The sequence below is a fragment of the Danio aesculapii genome, chromosome 13 (genome assembly GCF_903798145.1).
Source record: "Danio aesculapii chromosome 13, fDanAes4.1, whole genome shotgun sequence".
NCBI lineage: Eukaryota > Metazoa > Chordata > Actinopteri > Cypriniformes > Danionidae > Danio > Danio aesculapii.
Genome location: NC_079447.1, coordinates 12,592,672 through 12,615,732, shown reverse-complemented (window position 1 = coordinate 12,615,732; position 23,061 = coordinate 12,592,672). Strand labels below are relative to the sequence as shown.

At 35.5% G+C, this 23,061-nt stretch overlaps 1 protein-coding gene across 2 annotated transcripts; it reads left to right on the top strand.

The window, feature by feature from the left end:
* The first annotated feature begins 1,730 nt into the window (after nucleotides 1–1,730).
* On the top strand, nucleotides 1,731–22,314 carry hps1 (HPS1 biogenesis of lysosomal organelles complex 3 subunit 1). Of its 2 annotated transcripts, XM_056471246.1 has the most exons (20): nucleotides 1,731–1,840; nucleotides 1,927–2,003; nucleotides 3,208–3,262; nucleotides 3,346–3,467; nucleotides 5,432–5,566; nucleotides 8,888–9,030; nucleotides 10,712–10,820; nucleotides 10,896–11,056; nucleotides 12,395–12,494; nucleotides 12,570–12,639; nucleotides 12,789–12,844; nucleotides 14,111–14,266; nucleotides 14,450–14,629; nucleotides 16,331–16,407; nucleotides 16,592–16,723; nucleotides 17,049–17,117; nucleotides 17,243–17,384; nucleotides 18,785–18,898; nucleotides 18,986–19,068; nucleotides 20,929–22,314. In XM_056471246.1, the coding sequence occupies exons 4-20, from the start codon at nucleotides 3,351–3,353 to the stop codon at nucleotides 21,089–21,091; spliced, it is 2,007 nt and encodes a 668-aa protein (XP_056327221.1). In that variant the 5' UTR covers nucleotides 1,731–1,840; nucleotides 1,927–2,003; nucleotides 3,208–3,262; nucleotides 3,346–3,350; the 3' UTR covers nucleotides 21,092–22,314. The 2 variants fall into 2 exon arrangements, with proteins under 2 accessions (XP_056327221.1, XP_056327219.1); XM_056471244.1 differs by lacking the exon at nucleotides 3,208–3,262.
* The last annotated feature ends 747 nt before the right edge of the window (nucleotides 22,315–23,061 follow it).

Here is a 23,061-nt window from a genome sequence, read left to right as displayed (position 1 = left end):
GATGGGATGGTGGGCCAAATGGCAGGCCCTACTTTGAGCATCTCTGATCTTAAAACATAAGGAATTATTTTAATTTACATTTATTTTATAATTAGAGCACAAAAGAACCAGTCACTAACCTTTGTAAATAATAAATAAACAAAATGTATTAATAATTATGTAATTAATTAATGTAAAATCTTTTTTACTGTGCAGTTTTGTCTTGTTCGTCAAACCAAACAAAATATTAAACCATGATTAATCTATGAGATGCGTCCTGAGATTTAAAATGGCATAATCATTATTTTATACATTGTAAACCCAACAGTCAGCTTTATCAAATGAAATGAGTGAAGTTAACTCAAAATTTACTAAAAGTTAATTCTACTCATTTGAAAAGAGTTTTGAACTCCGTGTTGAAGGTAATGAGTTAATTAAATACCTCATTACTTCAACTTAAATGGAGTAAGTTCACAGTACTCATATAGATTAGTTTTTTTTAACCCAAAAGGTTTGTTGCAATCGGTTTCCTCAAACGGTTTGAGTTGCCTTAACTTATTGGGTTTTACAGTAATCATTTGATTTGAGTTCTCTTCATTTATTGGGTTTTACTGTGCTCAAATTGCTTTGTTTACTCAAATGGATTAAGCTCACAGCACTCATTAGGATTAGTTTTTGAACATGGTTTGTTGCAATCGGTTTCCTCAAATGCTTTGAGTTACCTTAACTTTTTGGTTTTACAGTAAAATCATGCAAATAGTCAATGTTTGACACCAAAATTAATAATAATTACAAAAAATGTATTTTAATTGTTAAATAACAAGCCAGATAAAATATCAAAACTAATTTATTTGAAAAAATGCATGAGATATTAATAATTCTTTAAACAATCAAACTACATGCAATTAATAATTGCCATAACTTTTATACAGTTGATCTGGCAGATATAATGTAAAAAAGGAGAGAAATCAAAATGGGAGTTGCAAAACTTACATGAGATCTTAAAATAAATTAATTTACTCCAACTTTCTCTGAAATAAAAGCTTTTATAGACTAAAATGAAGAAGGAAGACTTTTGAATGTAATAAATTTATTGTTGTGTTTTTATTATTACAGAGTGTACAGTCTTTTACTTTTCCAACTACAGAATAAGACAGGCTGTGATCTTACTTTTTATACTGTTTTAATGACACTATATGAGATCATTTAGTAAATTAAACAAAACATTAAGGGCATAGTCCACCTAACAAATAAAATAGAAACACTGTCAGTATTTACTCATTCTTTACTTGTTTCAAACCTTTTTGAGATTCTTTCTTCTGTGGAACACAAAAGAAGATATTTCGAAAAATGTTGGAAACCTGTAACCACCAATGACTTCCGTAGTTTTTCCTACTATGGACATCAATGGTTACAGGTTTTATCTAATCAATCTAATCAAATTATCTAATTTTGTGTTAAACAGAAGAAATAAAAACTAAAACCACTTGAGGGTGAGTAAATAGTGAGTAAATTGTCGTTTTTGAGCGAACGATCCTTTTAACGTTAATACAGTGTAGTACTGAATAATGTGTAAAAGGCAGACAGAAATAGGGTTTACGGGTTTCAATGGCTTTATTATATGAATGAGCGATAATAAATGATCACGCGCTTTAGATCCGCCGCGCATGATCTGAATTCCAGACGTGCCGCTCGCGCGCGCGCGCGCGATCACTCAATCACGTGACCCGCGCGCACGCACACATCACGGAAGCACTGCAGCAGTTCAGCAGCTGATGACAAACTAATCGTTGTTCAGTGAGCTGGACCAGGGTTCAGAAACAATGACACTTTTCTACTGTAAATGCCAACAGCTAAAACAGTAGGTGTACTTTTAGTGATACGTAAGGAGGTTAGAGGGTTTGGTGCAAAAAATTCCCAAGTAAATTATGGTTTTCTGTGAATCAGGCATCAGATGAGGCGTAAACTTTAGTTTCATCCTGGAGGAACCGAGAGCTTTCAGCCTCCGAGGAACATCCTGTCAGGTATTGTTTGCTTTGTGTTTTATAATATTATAGTAATTCTTGGTAAAAAGTTCCGTTAAGAACATCGATGGGAGTTTTTTTTTATTTAGTTTTTTTTTTTAACTTCCGTTTGTGTCTTACAGTACAGGAGCATGTATTGTTATTGTGAACCATATTGTCATTATGGGAATTGTTTTCTTCATATGTACAGTATGTCAAATATAAACTTTCCCTCTGTGGTTTTCTTATTTCTAAGTAATGGTGTAATACACTTGTAGATGTTTCTTTTGGTCCTGATAAACTGTTGTTGTTGTTTTTAGATCAAAGATAAACATTTTTAGTAATCTTTTTTTTTTTTTTTTTTAAATGAAGATTTACACAAATTTTGATTTAGTGTAACTATCATGTATTTACAAAAATGTTTTATGTTTAGAAAAACAAATATTTGATGACATTAAATTACTTTGTATTACTTTATATAAGACCACTATCCTTCAAACTACTAGGCTTTGCTCATTTAGACCGTTTAAAAAGCCTTTAATGGAATTATACATGGTCACTTTTTATATATTTTCTCTACAGCTCAGAATAAGCTTTTAAAATTTTTTTACATGAATAAATGTGTTACCCTGAATGATGGTGAACCATAATTTCAGTCTTATTTTGATATTTTATTTTCACAAAATTTAATTGTTTTAATATGCAATCTGTGTATCTAAAATCACATTTCGAGACCCCAGATTGTGCCATCTTATCTTTGATCCATATTTAAATCATGACAATAAGGTACTTATTGCAGTATTGAGGTTTTTTGGTATAAAAATTTTTAATACCATTTTTGGATTTTTAACGAGGTTTTGCTATTGAGAGGTTTATGAAAAACTGATGTTTAAAAAAAGCTATTCACACCAAGCTTGAAAACTATAAAGGTAATGATAAAGACATATATAATGATAAAGAACCAATATTGTTGGGGTGATCACATCTTTTATGTGAACAACACTTAAAGGGATGGTTGACCCAAACATGAAATTCTTTCATAATTTACTTTCCCTTCTTTAAAAGCTGTTAGAGTATCTTTCTTCTGTTGAGCAAAAAAGAAGATAATTTGATAAATGCGGGTTTCTAGGATCCATTGAATCAAATAGAGTTTTTTCTGCTATGGAAGTCGATGGGTCCCAGCAACTAGTTTTAATTTAAAAATATTTTCTTTTGTTTTCAACAGATGCAAAAAAACTCTTATAAGTTTAAAAACCACATGAGGGAGAGTAAATGATGAGGTATTTTTTCTTCCGTTAAGAGTCCTGCAAAGTCAGTTACACCATGAGAATGCAAGTGAACATAATGAATCATTTTTCCTCAGGTAAAATGAAGTGTTTGCTGGTGGCCAATGAGAGTGCAGAGGTTCTGTTCTACTGGACGGACAGCGAGTTTGAGCAGCGGCTTCAGGAGCAGTATGGAGTCTCCCAGGAGGAAGGAGAAGGAGTATGTTTTTCTGCTCCAAATCAGATAGTGCTGTTTGACAGACACATAAAACAGATATTTCAAGCTATAGTACATAACATTTGGTACTCTAGTGGTTTATATACTGTATAACACTGTTTGCTTCTTAAGGAGGAACAATATAACTGGAGCTATACCTCTCATTCAAATACTACACTCTTAAAGGGTTAGTTCACCCAATGATGGAAGTTTACTCACTATTTACTCGCTCTCAATTGGCTACGAACTTGGAGTAATTTCTGCTGAACCTAAAAGAAGATATTTTAAAGAAAGCTCAAAACCGGTAAACGTATATTTCTGAATTTCTAAAAACAAATACTATTGAGGTCAATGGTTGGCAGTTTCCAGCTTTATTCAGAATTTTCTCTTTTGTGATCAAGTGGGGAAAAAAAATAAGTCAAGTATGAGTAAACAATAAAGGCAATTTCAGTTTTGGGTGAACTGTTCCTTTAAAAATATAGTATCTTTGTTGGTTTTCCTAGTTCTATGAAGAACCTATAACATACCAGGAATCTTTACTGTGCACTAAAGCTGACTTGAAGTAGAAAACGATTCATTAAATTATTTAAATCACATTAAGACAAATATTTAAGGTCTGTTCACTGAAAACTTTTTTTAGGGAAATCAAAAGACTCTTCTATTGAACACCCTTCTAAAACCTTCATTTACAGTAGCAGTGTATGCACTAACCCAAACCTATTTGTAAATTGTGTAAGAATATTTTAATGATAAAACTAATTTTATTAGAATGTGAATTCATAAATTATATTAATAAAATTTTTTCCAGGATATATTATTAGGGAAAAGTTTAAAAACGTGTCTTATGGAGGAATTTAAAAATATTTGTCATTGATCAACTGGACAAATCTTATAAGACTTTTTATCAGTGTTGTTGTTATTTATTTATTTCTTTTGTATAATACATAATTTAAAAAAAAGTTATGATTGAAAATTAATTATTGAATACTTTGTAAAAATATTGCCATGAATATAGCCAATGCTGCTGCTATGATATTAAAACATAACTAAGTAACTAACTACCTAAGTAACAAAGTAAGTAGCTAAGTAGCAAAGTAAGTAATAAAGTAACTAACTAACTAATGAAGTAACAAAGTACAGGCCCTGCAGATCTAAAATAACAGTTATTATAACAGAGGTGCCCAAACTATTTTATATGAAGGGCCAAAAATTAAATATCACTGAGAGCTGTGGGCCGAAGGTATTTATACCAAACGACTTTACAGTACTGTTGCCATGGGTAATTTCCTAATTTATTTCATAATATTTCAAAATGCATAGAAAACATTACTTTAAATTGTATTAACTACTCTGATTTTTAAATTATCATTTTTAAATGAACTTATTGCAATAAAAGCATAAACAATCACATTTATAACACGGTGGAGTTTACCGGTGAATACACAGGTCAAGCAGAATCTGCATTTGGCTTGATTTGCTCACCAAATTCTCTGAATTTTCAGGTGACAGTATGTACATTTAGACAAAATGTGATTAATTTACACCATTTAATTGAAGCATTTCGTTTCAATTGGCTTTTAACAATAACAATTAAGCGAACAAACAAATGGTTACGTTAAATTTGATTTGACAATCTGGAAACCATCCCCTTCACTTTCCCTCAGATGGGATGGCGGGCCAAATCAAAGGTTACCATGGGCCAACTTTGGCCCCCGGGCCCTAGTTTGGGTTTTTCCGCATCATAGGCTCCTGTTGTAATTCTCGCTAAAAGTAAAAAACCACACCGTTCATAAGATGGATTCAGGATATAATCATTTATTAACATACATTTTTGCACATTTTGATAAATCAAATAAAATTCCATACTCCAGCTGTAACAAGACTATTATAATAATACCAACCAAAATCATTTTAAACTACATTGTCATTTGCCTGCATGATTATTAATATTTTGTTTGCATTTTTAGCTGCCTGCCTTTGAAGACAGCATTAACACTCTCTTCGCACCCATCATCATCTCCTGTAGCACCATGGTGGACCGACTCGGGGACAATTACACCTCCTTCAGCACAGAGAACAATCACATCTATGTTCTGCATCAGGTAATGCACAGCAGAATGAAAGAGCCATCTGAGCTGGCTCTAATGACATGCACACCGCTGGCTATGAACAGACAGCATGCTATTGCTGAACGAAAAATGCTTATGAAATTATGCTGGATGGATGTGTATGTACTGTAAACACACAAAGTACAATATTTTAAAAATGATTTTGTTATATTAAATTATATCCAATGTTATATCCAATTTTGTTATATAGCGGCACAGTGGCTCAGTGGTTAGCACTGTCGCCTCACAGCAAGAAGGTCGCTGGTTTGAGTTCTGGCTGGGTCAGTTGGCGTTTCTGTGTGGAGTTTGCATGTTCTCCACTTGTTGGCATGAATTTCCTCCGGGTGCTCCTGTTTCCCCCACAGTCCATAGAAATGTGCTATAGATGAATTGAATAAGCTAAATTGGCTAAAGCGCACGCACGCACGCACGCGCGCGCGTGTGTGTGTGTGTGTGTGCGTGTGCGTGCGTGTGTGACAGTGTATGGGTGTTTCTCAGTACTGGGTTGCAGCTGGAAAGGCATCCGCTGTGTAAAAAATAATTCAATTCAATTCATCTTTATTTGTATAGCGCTTTTACAATGTAGATTGTGTCAAAGCAGCTTCACATAAAAGGCCCAGTAAATAGGAACAGTGTAGTTCAGTTTGTAGTGTTTAAGTTCAGTTCAGTTTAGCTCAGTTCAGTGTGGTTTAATAATCACTACTGAGAGTCCAAATACTGAAGAGCAAATCCAACGATGCGCAGCTCTATAGATCCCGAACCATGCAAGCTAGTGGCGACAGCAGAGAGGGAAAAAAAAACTTCACTAATTGGCGAAAGTGAAGAAAAAAGCCTTGAGAGAAACCAGGCTCAGTTGGGCACGACCATTGAGCTGGATAAGTTGGCGGTTTATTCCACTGTGGCGACCCCTGGTGAATAGAAGGAACTAAGCCGAAGGAAATGAATGAATGGATGAATTGTGTTATATAAATCATATAACCATCTATATAAACCACTTAATTAAATGTATCTAAGGCAAAATTTTTAGCTATCCTGTGAAAATTTAATCATTTATTGTTGAATATTTCCAAAGTGCTGTTTAATGGAGACAAGAGTTTTTCAACATTTTAAAACATAATAGCTTTAATAACTAATTTCAAATAACCAATTTGTCTTTGAATTAAATTTTTTTCAATTAGAATTTTTATTTGACAGATTTTACACAAACTGTACAAAAATACAAGTATCCCATACATTTTGAAATAAAACTGTCAAGGATAAAAACACAAACACTTCCTTCGTGGTCCTCGCTGTTAAAAAAACAAAGTATGGCTGCAAAGTATAGTTAATGCATAAAACAAACAGTACCTCCACATTTTACAGAATCAAAATGATTCACAATACAATAACATACAAAAAACATTAGCGTCCACCATGCAAACTAACAATCCTCATCATACAACCATCTTTTGATCGCTTTTTTGAACCTCCTTAAGTCTATTATTTCCTTGATCGATCTTGGTAATTTGTTCCACATAATAATAATAATATAATAATAATTAATTTTATTTATATAGCGCCTTTCCAGAGCTCAAGGACACTTTACAAAAAATACGACAAAAAGAGATGGTAAAAGCAGATAAATGTAGAGACAGCATTAGCTACACAAACATACAGGAAGTCAAATATAACAAACTGGAAATACAAAAACAAGACCTAAAAGACAAATGAGCAGAGTGCAGGTGGATCAAATAAAGTGGTCAGTTTGTCAGATCAGAAGTGAAGAACTCAGAAAATAAGAGAGTATTAAGTAAAGATTTGAATTCTGAGATATTATGAACAGAACGGAGTGAGCGTGGTAGAGAGTTTCAGAGTTTGGGTGCAGTAACACTAATTAATCTGCCCCCCATTGAAGAGAGGCAGTACTGAGGGACAGCGAGAAGGCCGGAGTCAGCGGAACGTATTGAGCAAGTAGGGGACAAGCATGTTGCAAAGATAAGAGGGAGCTAGGCCATTTAAGGATCTAATTGCAAGCAGGAGAATTTTGAATTTAATGTGCTATGTAACTGGGAGCCAATGGAGGTCGTACAAGGTTGGGGTTATATGAGCAGAACCTTTGCACTTGTATATAAAAACGTATTTTTCCCCACTACACTTCTAAACTTTGCCATGATGACAGTACATAATATTTTACTAGTTATTTAGTAAAATTCTAGTATTCACCTTGAAGTGAAATGTAAAGTCTGAATTAGGCTATCTGGGCAAGTTACTGTAGGTTAATTAGTCAATGGACAACATTGGTTTGTTCTGTAGCCAGTTAAATGTTAATGATTTTACAATAATATTGACTTTAGTAGTTTTTACATAAAAAAACTACTAAATTATAATGTTTAATATATAGGGGTGACAGGGTGGCGCAGTGGGTAGCGCTGTCGCCTCACACCAAGAAGGTCGCTGGTTCGAGCCCCTGGTCAGTTGGCATTTCTGTGTGGAGTTTGCATGTTCTCCCCGTGTTGGCGTGGGTTTCCTCCGGGTGCTCCGGTTTCCCTCACAGTCCAAAGATAATGACTGTTAAAGGGTGTTTCCCAGTACTGGGTTGCAGCCGAAAGGGCATTCGCTGCGTAAAACATATGCTGTATAAGTTGTCGGTTCATTCTGCTGTGGTGACCCCAGATTAATAAAGGGACTAAGCCAAAAAGAAAACGAATGAATGAATTTAATAAATATTTTTTATTTATTTGTGTTATTCCAGTTAAACTTAAATAGATAAGACTTTCTCCAGAAGTTAAACAGCACTTGGGAAATCTATGAAAAGGAATTACAAGTTCACTAGAGGGCTAATAGGTTATATCTATGTACGCATGTTTGTGGCTGTATATGTTTTATGTATGTATTTTTCTAGTTACTTATGCAATATACATAGGCAACTTACATAAACATCATGACCACAATTTTTTCTTCAACATTAAAAACCTCTTTTGCACAATATCTTGCACACTACTGTTCTTTCTTATGTAAAAGTACTTGTATAGTCTGTCTTAGGTTATGTGTATATTTTAAGTATTTATGGTGTTAGATTACTGCTCTGGTATATTAGGTATGTTTACGTTTAAAATAGCTTCTACATCCAGTGTCGTGTTCGTATTTATGATTCTGTTTATTTCTGTCTTGCAACTTTTTTTCCACTGTATGTCCATACATGTAGTGGAATGACACTAAAGCTCAATTTGACTTGATATTGTTCACTTTAGCTATAAAATATTCCTACAAAACGTTTTTAAATATAAATACACCTGTTTTCAACATGTTAATGACCCTTTTGCTGTTTTCATGCAGTTTGATGAGTGCCTGTACATCGCTGTGAACGGAGACGGAGAGGAGACCGAAGAGGATTTGAAGAGAAAGATCTATGTGATGAAGAAACTTACAGAAATCCTGTTTGGGATGGTGACGCTCAGCGGCCCCCTCTTGAGGAAAGAGTGAGAACTGCTTTTTCAATTTTAATCCTGTAGATAGGGTAGATGACGAGCTAGTGATGTTCCTATACTGATAAACTTCCGGTGACCTGTTATTGTGAGTTTTTTTTTTCCTTTTACTTTTTTGTTCCTTTTGCAGCATCGATTTTGCAATGTAATTACAATACAATCAGTTTAATAGGCTTTGACATTCATTTAGTTGCTTAAGCATAAAACGAGACAAAAGCCGTTTGCGCAAGCGCCTGTCAGAATCGGCAGGCTAGCACAGAAGCTCCATTAAATATACTGGGGTAAAATAAATGCTCATATTATAAAGATATGCCGAGGAAAAATGTAATTTAATGTAGTGCTCCTTGTACAATCTGAGACCCACTCTATATCGGATATCACTGTGTATCAGATATCACTCTCCTCTGCCAGTGGAGATCGATTTAAAGAAAACAGACCTTAAACGCGCCGATTTTGCAATGACATACAGTTCACCGGAAGCGTTTAACCCAGGTTACTGGCAAATTAAAAGTACTATTAGCATACTTTGGCATATACCCTATTAGCACGAACAGTCTAGTTGGTTCTTATTTTAACACCAAAGGCCTTTTTGGTTTGTGTTTCAATTTGTTAGACTGCGCTTTTAAGACACTGAGCAGAAGAACCGTTCATATGTTCTTTCAAAAAATATCCAGACTTACTTTTGTAAATAATATCGATAATATCATTTTTAAAGCAGCAATTTAGCATATTGATTACATTTCTGAATTATATACTGTATAAGAATAATATTATTGTACTATTATTATATGCTATTGTCTATACCATTTGGCAATGCTTAATATAACTAAAGAAAATGTATATTTATAGATAAAAAATCTCATATACGCTCACTGGCCACTTTATTAGGCACACCTTACTAGTACTGGGTTGGACCCTCTTTTGCCTTCAGAACTGCCCTAATCCTTCATGGCATAGATTCAACAAGATGCAACAAATTCTGACTCTACCACCCGAATGTCTCAGTAGAAATCAAGACTCATCAGACCAGGCAACGTTTTTTTCCAATCTTCTATTGTCCAGTTTTGGTGAGCCTCTGCGAATTGTAGCCTTAGTTTCCTGATATGTTGTGCGTTCAGAGATGAGCTTCTGCATACCTCGGTTGTAACGAGTGGTTATTTGAGTTACTGTTGCCTTTCTATCAGCTGGAACCAGTCTGGCCATTCTCCTCGGACCTCTGGCATCAACAAGGCATTTGCGGCTACAGAACTGCCTCTCACTGGATATTTTCTCTTTTTCAGACTATTCTCTGTAAACCGTAGAAATGGTTGTGCGTGAAAATCCCAGTAGATCAGCAGTTTCTAAAATACTTAGACCAGTCCGTCTGGCACCAACAGCCATGCCACATTCAAAGTCACTTAAATCACCTTTCTTCCCCATTCTGATGCTCGGTTTGAACAGCAGCAGATCGTCTTGACCATGTCTACATGCCTAAATGCATAGAGTTGCTGCCATGTGATTGGCTGAGTAGAAATGGGCGTTAAAAAGCAGTTGGACAGATGTACCTAATAAAGTGGCCAGTGAGTGTATAATGTCTTAGGATTTTCATTTTAATACTGTAGATTAGCACAAGCAGTCTATTTGGTTCATATGTTCACATCAAAAACTTTTTTTTGTTTGTGCTTCAATTTGTTAGACTGCGCCCTCAAGACACAGAGCAGAGGAACCGGTTGTGGAAAAAACTGCGAAGCCTGTTGGAGACATACAGCCGATTACGTGAAAATGACCAAAGCTTTTTAGTGGAGGTGCGTTCAAGTCTGTTTTTATGATTCGCATGCTAGTTTTGAAAAACAGATGAAGAGTTCTCTGGTTCTGTTCAGGCAGTGGAGAGGCTGATCCACCCGACCCTTTGTGAGCAGTGCATTGAGTTTCTGGAGCGTCGACTGGTGCAGCAGATCAACAGCAGCATGGACCGAGCCGGCGAGGAGGTGCTGCACGCATTCATACTGGTGCACACCAAACAACTGGCCTTCTACTCCAGGTACTAAACACTCAGATGGAGACTGGGGTGTTGTAAAGACAACAGAAATCAAATAAAAGCAATCAAAGCTGCATTAATGTGGATAAACAAAAACAAACAAAAAAAAGTTTTATTCCCTATAGAAATGCAAATCAAAATTTTCCTTTTTTTTTTTTTTATTTATTTTTTTTATTTGTTTTATAGACAATTTAACAAAATATGAATGAATGTAAAAGGGTTCAGGCGTAACTGTAATGTACATTTTTTTTTATCAACATTTGAAGTACTTCATTCTTGTCTTTTAAAAATCATTTTTGATATACTTGTCCACATATACGCCCAAATGTATGTTTATATGTATTTATAATTTTTATTCTATATTTTTGTCATTGATAAATGATTGTTTATTCACATTTTTATCATTGTCATGGTTTCCTCTACATTCATTCTTCTATGGCGTGGTGCCACACCAAAATTCATTCCTGCCACGGCTACATTACAGCTTCTCATTCAAAACCTTCAATTGTTGCTGTTTTTTTTTTCTTTTTTTTTTTTTTTAATTAATTGCGGGTTATAATTGCACGTATTAAAGGGTAAGTGAATTATAATAAAAATTTTCGGTAATTGAAAAGCACAAGAAAATCTGCGTTTGAGGCTCTGCACAAAGTTTTGTTCACGCACAGAGGAAATCGGCACACAAGCAAAGAGATACGCATGCTCGTATTACATGAATGCGATCTCCACTTGTAATACTGCGTTCACAACATTTGTCATTGAAATAACGCCATAGGTAGTTAGTTGGAAGATTTGTGCAAAAGGCCTGCCCCCCCAGCTGGAAAAAATCCTAGACGAAACACTTGATTATTATAATTTTTTTTACAGGATGAATCAGCATGTTTGAATCAGAATTTTTTTATTAATTTATTCAGTGATTTTAATAGCTGTTATCACCTTTTGGCATAAAAATATATTTTCAACAATTAATTGCCTAATTAACATGGTTAAGTGTTTAAATTGGGCTTAAAGCTGAATACTAGTATTTTGTAAAACGGCTAGTAAAATAAATACTGTATATTTATTTACTGTCATCATGACAAATAAAAAATAATTTAAACTACAATATTATGTTTAAAATGTATTAAAATCATCTCTCAATGAAATAGTACTTGGGAAATATTTGAGGCTAATAATGGGTAATATTAGGGCTAATAATTTTATTATATATATTTATTTATTTTATTTATATATATATATTTAATATATATATCATCATATACAGCACAGCCATATAAGCAACAGATATTAGAAATAATGTAATTAATTGTAATCCAAATGTAATCCATTTTTGTTTGTTTGCAGTCGTAATGCCAGCAGTCTGAACCCCTCTGATCTCCTGGCTCTGATCATCCTGGTGCAAGATCTTTATCCCAGCAAAATCGACCTGGATGACACTCCTGAGGTTTGACTTCTTTAGTTTGTAATTATTTTGATTTGATTTTTCATTCTGCTTTGACAGTATTTTCTGTGTTTTAAGGAGCTGGAGAGCAGTACAGTTCCTGATGTTTTCTACACACCAGAGCCCTCTCCTCCCGAGCGAGAATCAGGTAATAAAAATGCTTTGAGTTTCTGTCTAATGCAATGGCAAACGGATATGTGTTTGCTACAATAATGAAATGCACCAAGGTGTTACAGTATATATGGTTTTATAAATGATTGCTGAATGATTAATTTTCTCTTATGCTTTACTGTATAGTCACACCAAGAAAGGACAGTCCTCCTGTCTTCCAGTTTGTAGATCCTGATATTCAGGTGATTAAGCTGAGCCTTTTGCTTTTTTCATAATCTAAAAATAATATGATCTTATTATGTAGATTTTTTTAATTATTATTATTATTATTATTAGGGGGAAAAATATAGCCGGAAAGTAATATTATCTGAAAAAAATTAGTCAATCTAATAATTATACTGATTATGTTGTGTCTACAAAATTTATTTAAAAAGATTGAAGATTTGATAAAATTGATTAAAATAAATATAAATTACATTAAAACAACCATAAATTAATACAAATCAGATTCAAATAATGAGAGATCTCTGTTAAACGTTGATGTGAAAACACTGTATTGTAAAAAGCTGTATTATTGAATCAATTAAGACATTCTACATTTTTGAAATACTAAATTTTGTTACAAAAATGCAAATGTTCTTAAAAAATACCCAGACTCAATTTACACAACTTTTGTAAATAATATAATAATAATAATAATATGATTTTAATCGTATTATAAAATCATACCCAATATGTACCTGCTACATGTAAAGAAATAATCGTTAGTTGGCAAATATATTGAGTGGATATGTTTGTAAATCTGACTTTGAAAGAGTCAGTGCCTCACCAGCCACAAACCTCACCGCACATCATGCGTCACTCATGTCTCATCACAAAGAGCCAAACAAAACTGACATTTAGCCTACAATCCTTGCACAACCTACACTTTTATCTGTTTTCTCTCTCTTTCGTAGTGCCCAAATTTAATGCGAGTTTTTGAAAACCAGATCTAAATTTAGCTGGAATAGTCGGGTCGGATAGAAAATGGGGCAGGTTAGGCAGCGGGTGAACAAAGACTGAATATATGGCGGGAGCGGTCGGTGCGGTATAAAACCTGGTGGGAGCGGGATTAAAATTTCAGTCCTGCACGGATCTCTACTCCCAGCTGCTGGAATCAGCTTGCAGAAATGATCAGATGTGCTCCAACATTAGGTACATTCAAATCAAGACTGAAAACACATCTGCTTAGCTGTGCTATTACTAAATGAGTACTGTGCTACTATTATGTCTATGAGATCGCACTTTTATGTCTTTCTTTTCTTTTTCATTCCTTTAAAACCTGTTTTAACACATTTTAATCTGTTTTTATCCGTTTTTCATTCTTTTAATCGTTTTGTTTTCTTGTTTCTTTTATTCTTGTTGATGTAAAGCACTTTGAATTACCATTGTGTATGAAATGTGCTATATAAATAAACTTGCCTTGCCTATATTTATAGATATTCATATCTAAGGTCTTTTGATTTTAGATGGCCGAGGACAGTCTGCAAACTCTTGAAGTTTCAACCCCTGACCCTTCATCCCCAACCAGGGTGTTTCTGGAAGCCAAAGAGTGTCCCATGATGCCTCACTCCATGTATTGCTTGTCTCTCTGGCCCGGAATCACACTGGTGCTGCTCACCAAGGTGATTTCTGAATGTATTCTGTACAGTATCAACATTGTTAGACATCTAATTATACCTTAACAATAATTAAATAGACCCCTGTGTCCATGTAAATGAGGCCTTTGTCTGAATAATGTGATCATGTGGGTTTAAATACATGGAGTTGCCCGCTCTTTTATTAATTTTCTTTGTGCATATGAACAGATCCCCAACAGTCATATGGCGGTGTCTGTTTACTACTTTCTGGAGGCTTTCGTCAAGCTGGAGAAGAGGTTATGTGAGGGCCATGAAGGGGCTTCAGCCATGCGGGGTCAATCCTCTGTCCAGGAGCAGCGGAGCAAACTGGAGAAGTTCATCAAAGCCTGGTCCAGCATGGAGATTCAGGTCAGTGGACACAAACACACTTCAACCAGTACACACTGCCACTTTAATATGTGCTATAATTAGGAAGCACCACACAATAAAATGAATTCAGATTTCAATTCTGAGTGATTCTTTTAATGATTGATGTATTACTTTTAAGGGTCGCACTTACGGTACATGATTAATCGAAAAAAGATTGTGATCTTAATTCGACCCCCCCACAAGATCTTAATCCAGCATCTCTATGATTCAGCTAATCATATTTTAAAGTTCGGGAGAAGCATAAAGGCAGTTGCACAAGTCTTCACATTGTTTTTTTTATACATTGCTCAGCAACATGGATCCTCCAAATGTTGTTAAAAGTATCACATACTTTATTTATAAGGTGTAATTCACCCAAAAATGTCATTTCTGTCTTAATGTAATGATGTATTCGTGGCCACAAATTTGACACACTGAGTTGACACAGTTTTGTTTGTTTACTACAGAGAGGATGCAGCCATGTCCACGAATGATGTCTATTTTATTAAAAAGAATCAGCAAAGGCTGTGAAATACAGGTCATACAGTTGTAAACAATGTTCAGTTTGTTGCACAGAGTGATCATTTGGGATCCAAACTGAAACAAACAGTGAGTGACGTCATGACACACACACACGCAAGCACAGACAAGCAACAGCCATAACACTCTCCCACCTAAAAGAAGAATCCTATCTCCTGTTAAAAGGGAGAGGTTTCTGGGTGAAGCATCCACAAGCCAACAAGAAAATAATAATAAAATGGAAAAGAAAAAAAACTATTACCTTTTAAAATTTACACCCATGAGAGGGCATCAGCAACAGCATTGTCACACCCCTTTTTGTGCTGGATCTCGAGAGTATAACGTTGGGACATCAACGCCCAGCACATTAATCTCTGATTATGATTGACTGTACATCTTATTTAAGAAAACCAGTGGATTGTGGTCGGCATAGACCTTGACGGGAGTAGAACTGCAGCGAACATACATGTCAAAATGTTGCAAGGCAAGCAACATCGCCAGGGTCTCCTTTTCTGTGACAGAATAATTAATTTGATGGTGATTTAATTTCACAGAGAAATTAGACACTGGGTGAGTTATACCATCAGCACCATCCTGAAGCAGGACAGGAGCAAGACTCGTACACTACGCCCAATTTAGTTCGTCCAATTTACCCTTTCCGCAAGTCTTTGGACTGTGGGGGAAACCGGAGCACCCGGAGGAATCCCACGCCAAGGAGAACATGCAAACTCCACACAGAAATGCCAAGTGACCCAGCAGGGACTTGAACCAACCACCTTCTTGCTGTGAGGGGACAGTGCTAACCACTGAGCCACCGTGCCACCCCTGAAATTAGTTTAATTCATGAAAAAAAAAAAACGAGAAAATTGTCACTTAGTACTCTACTCAAGAGTTCAATTTAGTTTATTTGTAAGCGTTTTTTACAATAATTATTGTTTCAAAGCAGCTTAACAAAAGGTGCACATTATTGCATTACAACCAAATTAAGTTTGTTACAATCAAATATAAGTTAATATATTAACGTGCAGTTTATTAGCATATAGTTGATGTCTATGTGTACATGTTTAATGAAGTGTATTTGTGTATTAAGTGTACAATATGTGTTGTCCTTGAACAACTGGGAATATCATAATGGCCATAATGGTATCTTTTTTTAGTAAACTACTTATTTTTTATGCTCAGACTTTGCAACTCCAAAATGCCTGGACAGACTTTAAAAACAAGGCCTTCAGCAGATCTGGAACTGGATTCACTAGAGAGTGAGTACAGTTTTTATTAAATGGGTCATACTATGATCTTTACACAATGCATTCTCTTTCGGGTGAAGTCTCAGCTCTAAATACCACACAGATTATTTATCATACCATGCTGTGAATGTTAATTTGATGTTGAATCAACCCAGAAGTGACACAAAATTCAAATTTTTTTTTTTGTGTGTTGCAGTTTGCTGCCGTCTTGTCGAAACATGAAGACTCAGCTGTGTGGTGTGTACAGGCAGTTTTTCGCAGCTGAATGTATGGGCACCAGTCAGCGGTTGGCTCCTCATCTGCAAGAACGGGCTCTGAACATGGTCCAGTATGTCTGAAAAGTTAAACTCTTAAGTAGAGGAATATTATTTTCATGTGCTTTAGCAATAAAGGGTTACTTCACCCAAATATGTCCAATCCCCTGAGACTTTCGTACATATTCAGAACACAAATTAAAATATTTTAGATGAAATCCAGGATCTCTCTAAACCTCCATAGACAGCAAAGGTCACAAGCCATCCAGAAAATGAACCAAATATATTCCATGCGCCTTCATTGGTTCAAGGTTAAATCAAACGAAGCTCCATGAACACTTTTATGCACTTTTTTGCTGTTCCTTTAACTCTCATTTGAAATTCTCACCTGTCTTTTAGAGAGAAGCTGATGGACTGGAAGGATTTTCTTCTTGTTAAAAGCAAAAGAAACATCACGATGGTGTCATATCCTTTTTTCTACCTTGAGTATTTATGGCTTGATTTAGATGTGTTGCCTTCACATTTCAATCTTCAGTCATTTTTTTTCTGCCGTCCTGTGACACTGTGATAGACTTTAACCATGCTTGCACATACCTGGAAGAGTTTCCTGGTCTCATCCACTTCATCTACGTGGATCGCTCAAGTGGTCAAATGATCGCACCCTCTCTAAATGTGACTGATCGCACCGTCTCTGAGCTCGGAAAGGGCCCTCTAGCTGACTTCATAAAGAAAAAGGTGCTTTGTCTATCTTGCACTATATTATAAATTATAAAAGGTTTTGGTGTGCTGTAAATAGATGTTGCTGGCTGTATGTATGGCTAAATCAGTGCACATTAATGTATAGCAAAAAATAGTCTTCATTTTAATACTAATAATTAATAATATTATAATTAAATATAATATAATATAATCAATATTAATAACTAATTAATCATACTAAAAGTGGCAATTAGATTTTTACAATAATGCACTTTATTTATATTTATTTATATATCTATTTCATATGTTTATATTTATAGAAAAAATGGCCTGAATGGCCTGATTTGTGTTATATTTTTTAACATATATTTTTCCAGTTCTATGTGAAAAGTAAAAAAAAAAACTGTTAATTGCAGATTTTTTGTTTTTTGGCTATTCATGGTTTTAATACATTACCTACCTTACAATTTTTTTAAGGAAATGTATACTGTTATACAGCTTAAGTACATTTTATTTGATTAAAAGTGTCAGTAAATACATTTATGAAATGTGTCAAATTCATGCTTTTCATCAAAAAAGGAATCACAATTTAACATAATGAGCTCTACTTTAATAATCTAGGTGCAAAGTCTAAAGCACACAGGGCAAAAGCATTAAGGGTGTGTCTGAATCCACATTTGCTATTTAAAGGATGAAAAAAAACAAGGTTTGCACCGCGGACATGGTCTAACAAGGTTGTGTTCATTCTCATTCTGAGCCTCCTCCATTCGGCCTCTTTACTTTCTCTTTACTTTACTCCTTTACTTTCATGCTTAGGGAAACGGTGTCATGCGCACTCTACTAAAGATATCCATTAGCCTAGATATTTAATTTATTTTGATTGTTAAGCGCTAAGATTTATTTCAAAACTATTTCTAAATTCAGTTCTAATTTCCAGCAAACGAATAAATGAACAATAATAATTATAGTTAAATCCAAACACACGTCCTTATTCTTATGCCCCATAAGGTGATGCATACGTCTCCAAAACCCAACAGGTGGACAAATCTAAACTTGTTTTTATTAAAACAAATATAAATATGCATATAATAAATAATACTGCTAATGATATTAACACTATACAAATGCAAATTGCCATGAATAAACTGAGAAAAGCTTATTGCGCTGGGTGTATGATAGGGCCCAAAGACATTTGTCTGCGCAAATGATAAACCCTGTAGCTTGATGCTAACAATTCAACTTTGGATCACAGGAAAAATCTTTTCAACATTCAGTTTAATATTTTACAATATTGCTTTTTACTCTGCTTTTAAAGAATGTCTGTTGTGTGGTGAGCATAAGACTTATATAGACTCTAAAATATTTTTTTTTTTTTGTCCAAACTTTTGAGCAACCCCATAAATCTGTTTAGTTACTAATAATGCACTGGTCTTCAGGTTTGGAGTCTTGTAGCAACAGCACGGCGGTACCTGCACAAGGGTTATGCTACCGTCACACTTCGAGATGGGGATTACTTCTACTGTTACTTCCTGTGGTTTGAGAATGAAACGGTAAATTACATCTTGGATCTTCTTTACAGTTATTGAAATGCATACAGTTAAAGTTTAATTGACTGCAATGTAACATTGTTTTGACAGGGCTACAAACTGGAAGTAACAGACATACCCAGTTGTCCAGATGACACCGCTCCAATTGGAATGCTCACATTTGATTATTATAGGTATAAGAAGTCACATGCAGGCTGATGCATCTTTAAGATTTCTTTGTAAAGCCTTGTGTGAAAGTTTAGAAAAGCCTAGTTTGAAGATTATTGTAAATTTACAAAAATAACTATTTAATATAGAATTAGAAGTTGAACTTGTGGTTTGAAAATATACACTCACCAGCCACTTTATTAGGTACACCTGTCCACCTGCTCATTAACGCACATTTCTAATCAGCCAATTACATGGCAGCAACACAGTGCATTTAGGCATGTAGACATGGTCAAGACGATCTTCTGTAGTTCAGACAGAGCATCAGAATAGGACAGAAAGGTGACTTTGAACGTGGCATGGTTGTTGGTGCCAGACAGGCTGGTCTGAGATTTCAGAAGCTGCTGACCTACTGGGATTTTCACACACAACCATCTCTAGCATTTACAGAGAATGGTACGATAAAGAGAAAATATTCAGTGAGCAGCAGTTCTGTGGTTGCAAATGCCTTGTTGATGCGGTCAGAGGAGAATGGCCAGACTGGTTCAAGCTGATAGGAAGGCAACAGTAGCTCAATTAACCACTCGTTACAACAGAGGTCTGCTGAAGAGCAGCTCTGAATTCACAACACATTCAACCTTGAGGCGGATAGGCTACAGGACCAAAAGACCACACCAGATTCCATTCCTGTCAGCTAAGAACAGGAAACTGAGGCTACAATTAGACGTTCCAGTAGAAGATTAGAAAAACATTGCCTGGTCTGATGAGTCTCGATTTCTGCTGCGACATTCAGATGCTAGGGACAGAATTTGGCGTCAACAACATGAAAGCATGGATCCATCCTGCCTTGTATCAATGGTTCAGGCTGCTGGTGGTGGTGTAATGGTGTGGGAGATATTTTCTTGGCACAGTTTGAGCACATTGGTACCAACTGAGCATCGTGTCAACGCCACAGCCTACCCTACACAGTGCCCATCTTCTGATGGGTATTTCCAGCTGGATGACGCACCATGTCATAAAGCGTTAATAATCTCAGACTGGTTTATTGAACATGACAATGAGTTCACTGTACTCAAATGGCCTCCACAGTCACCAGTAGTTAAACAGGAGATTCGCATCATGGATGTGCAGTCGACAAATCTGCAGCAACTGTGTGATGCTATCATGTCAATATGGACCAAAATCTCTGAGGAATATTTCCAGTACCTTGTTGAATCTATGCCATGAAGGATTAAGGCAGTTCTGAAGACAGAAGAGGGTCCAATTTGGTACTAGTAAACTGTATCTAATAAAGTGGCCAGTGAGTGTATTTAGCTGTGGCTGTAGTTTTCTCATAGTTTTCCACTTATTTTTTTCCTACTCTGATTTTTTTTTTAGTCTTAAGTGTTAGATGTGTAAGAAGTCAAAAAGCTTCGAGGTGAATCATATTATAAATATTTAAGGCAAATCTATATGAAAATATGACAAAAACGTGTTATATGACAAATGACAGTGTTTTAGCTTTGTCTCTTAATAAATTCATTTAAAATAGTTTCTAAATCTTTAGAACTAATATATTTTTGACTTGATTGTCATATGTGGTACTTAAGATTTGATATTTCTGACTCTCACATTCATGGAATTATCTGTACAGAATCATGGAAAATAACATTTTACAACATATTCATCAGTTAAACATGAATAAATTGAATTAAATTGAGTGACCGCCACAGAGCTCAAAATCTTTAATGATTTTGAAGTATTATTTTTTAGAAAATGGACATTTTTATTATTGGAACTGGACTGTTAGAAACCTTCACTCTTACTCTAGACATACCACATGACACCCATTTAATTCTCATTAACACCTGTGTTTTTGTGTCTGTGGTGTTTTGATGCCATTATAGGAAACTGCTGCGGTACTACAGCAAAAGACATCAGAATGAAGTGGTGAAGTGTTATGAACTGCTGACTGTTCACCTGGGCGTGATCCCTAATGAATACATTTTCCAGCACTGCAGCCAACTGGCCCGCAAGCTGTGGGAGCCAACCCGCATCCCACTCCTGTGACAATCCACATACACACACACTCTTTATATCATTTTATTCTGTAGCTGCATGATCTATAATCTAGATGGAGACTTTTCTGCACTTTCTGCACCAGCACTTCTTATTTCAGGTCCGGCAACTCACTGTAGAAAACACTGTGGCGGGGAAATGAAACACTGCATTTTTTGTGCTAAAAACAAACTGAATGTAATGTGCAAATGAACAAGAAGAAACAACTATTTTGTGGTACTTATCATGCAAAAACATGTCTGTTATTATTATCTAATGCTTTTTGTGATACCAGGACCAAATGTTATAGGAAAGACTCTTTAAAATGCAATGAAAAGTTGCATAAGCTGAACTTCTAGTTCTTTAAGCAAATCATTTACATTATTTAAAACATTTATTGTAATCAATGACCACATATGTAGTAAGTAAATGACAAAAAGGGGCAAAGGTTCACTCCAAAATGAACATTTTGATGCTAATTTTCTCTGCCTCCGGCCATCCAAGATATGGTGGCTTTTTTTCTTCAGTGGAACACAGAATTTCAAATGACCAGAAAACATTGATAGGCCTACAGGCAAAGTATGATGCCTGATGATTTATTTGAGGTGATACAAAGTGAATTGATCTATGCATTAACATTGTTTGAACATTGACAACATTGTTTTTTAATCCACCGTCTGGTAAATGGTTTTGAGCGTTTCCCTGTTCGCGAATGAATCTTTATTTTGAACGGCTCTTTTTAGAGAACTGGTGAATCAGTTCACCAAATCAACTGAATCATCTGAAACAGTTCGTCTCTTGAGGCAGCACTTTTAAAATTTCTAAGACAGTCATTCGTTCTTTCTTGAAGTGAGTCAATTTACTGTTGTTTATCAATCACAAATCATAAATGACTAATCGCATTATGAATGTATGATGCCATGTTTGCAAACTTGTTCAGTGCTTCAGCTACCTGCATGACTGTTCCGAAGAAATTGTAAGCCGCAATTTCTTTGAGTTTTTTTAATTCATTTTTATGTCAAAAAAGGTGAGTTGTTAAAGACTGTATTTACTTAAAATGCTTTAGACATGTATAACTTCCCTGTTTATTCATTTCATTTCATTCATTCATTTTCATCTGCTTTTTTTCGGGCCGGGTTGCGGGGGTAGCAGTCTTAGGAGAGAACCCCAGACTTCCCTCTCCCCATACACTTTCTCCAGCTCTTCTGGTGGGATCCCGAGATGTTCCCAGGCCAGCTGAGAGACATAGTCCCTCCAGCATCCAGTCGGACATGCTTGGAACACCTTCCTTGGTAGGCGTTCAGGAGGCATCTGAAACAGATGCCCGAGCCACCTCAGCTGACTTCTCTCGATGTGGAGGAGCAGCGGCTCTACTCCGAACTTCTCCTGGGTGACAGAGCTCCTCACCCTATCTAGAAGGGTGCGCCCTGCTACCCTGCAAAGGAAACTCATTTCGGCCGCTTGAATTCAAGATCTTGTCCTTTCAGTTATGACCCAAAGCTCATGACCATAGGTGAGAGTAGGAACGTAGATTGACTGGTAAAGCGAGAGCTTTGCCTTTCAGCTCAGCTTCTTCTTTACCACAACGGACCGAAACATCGACCGCATTACTGCTGCACCAATCCACCTGTCAATCTCACATTCGATCCTTCCCTCACTCGTGAACAAAACCCCAAGATACTTGAACTCCTCCACCTGGGGTAAGGACTTTCCTCCAACCTAAAGACCAACTTCCACATTTCATGTGATATTGGTTGATTTAACAATCTAGTATTGAGCTCATGACTTGTAAATCATCATTCAGTCATTTTTATCCGAAAAGAAACCACATGAAAAAAATACTATAGTAATTTACAGTAAGCTGTGTTTTTATAGTATACGATATTAAAGTGTATATTATTTAAAATATTTTGTTATTATTTGGTAGTAGGCTACAAGATACATTAATAAGTGAAAAAAATATGATCAAAAAGTTATCATGT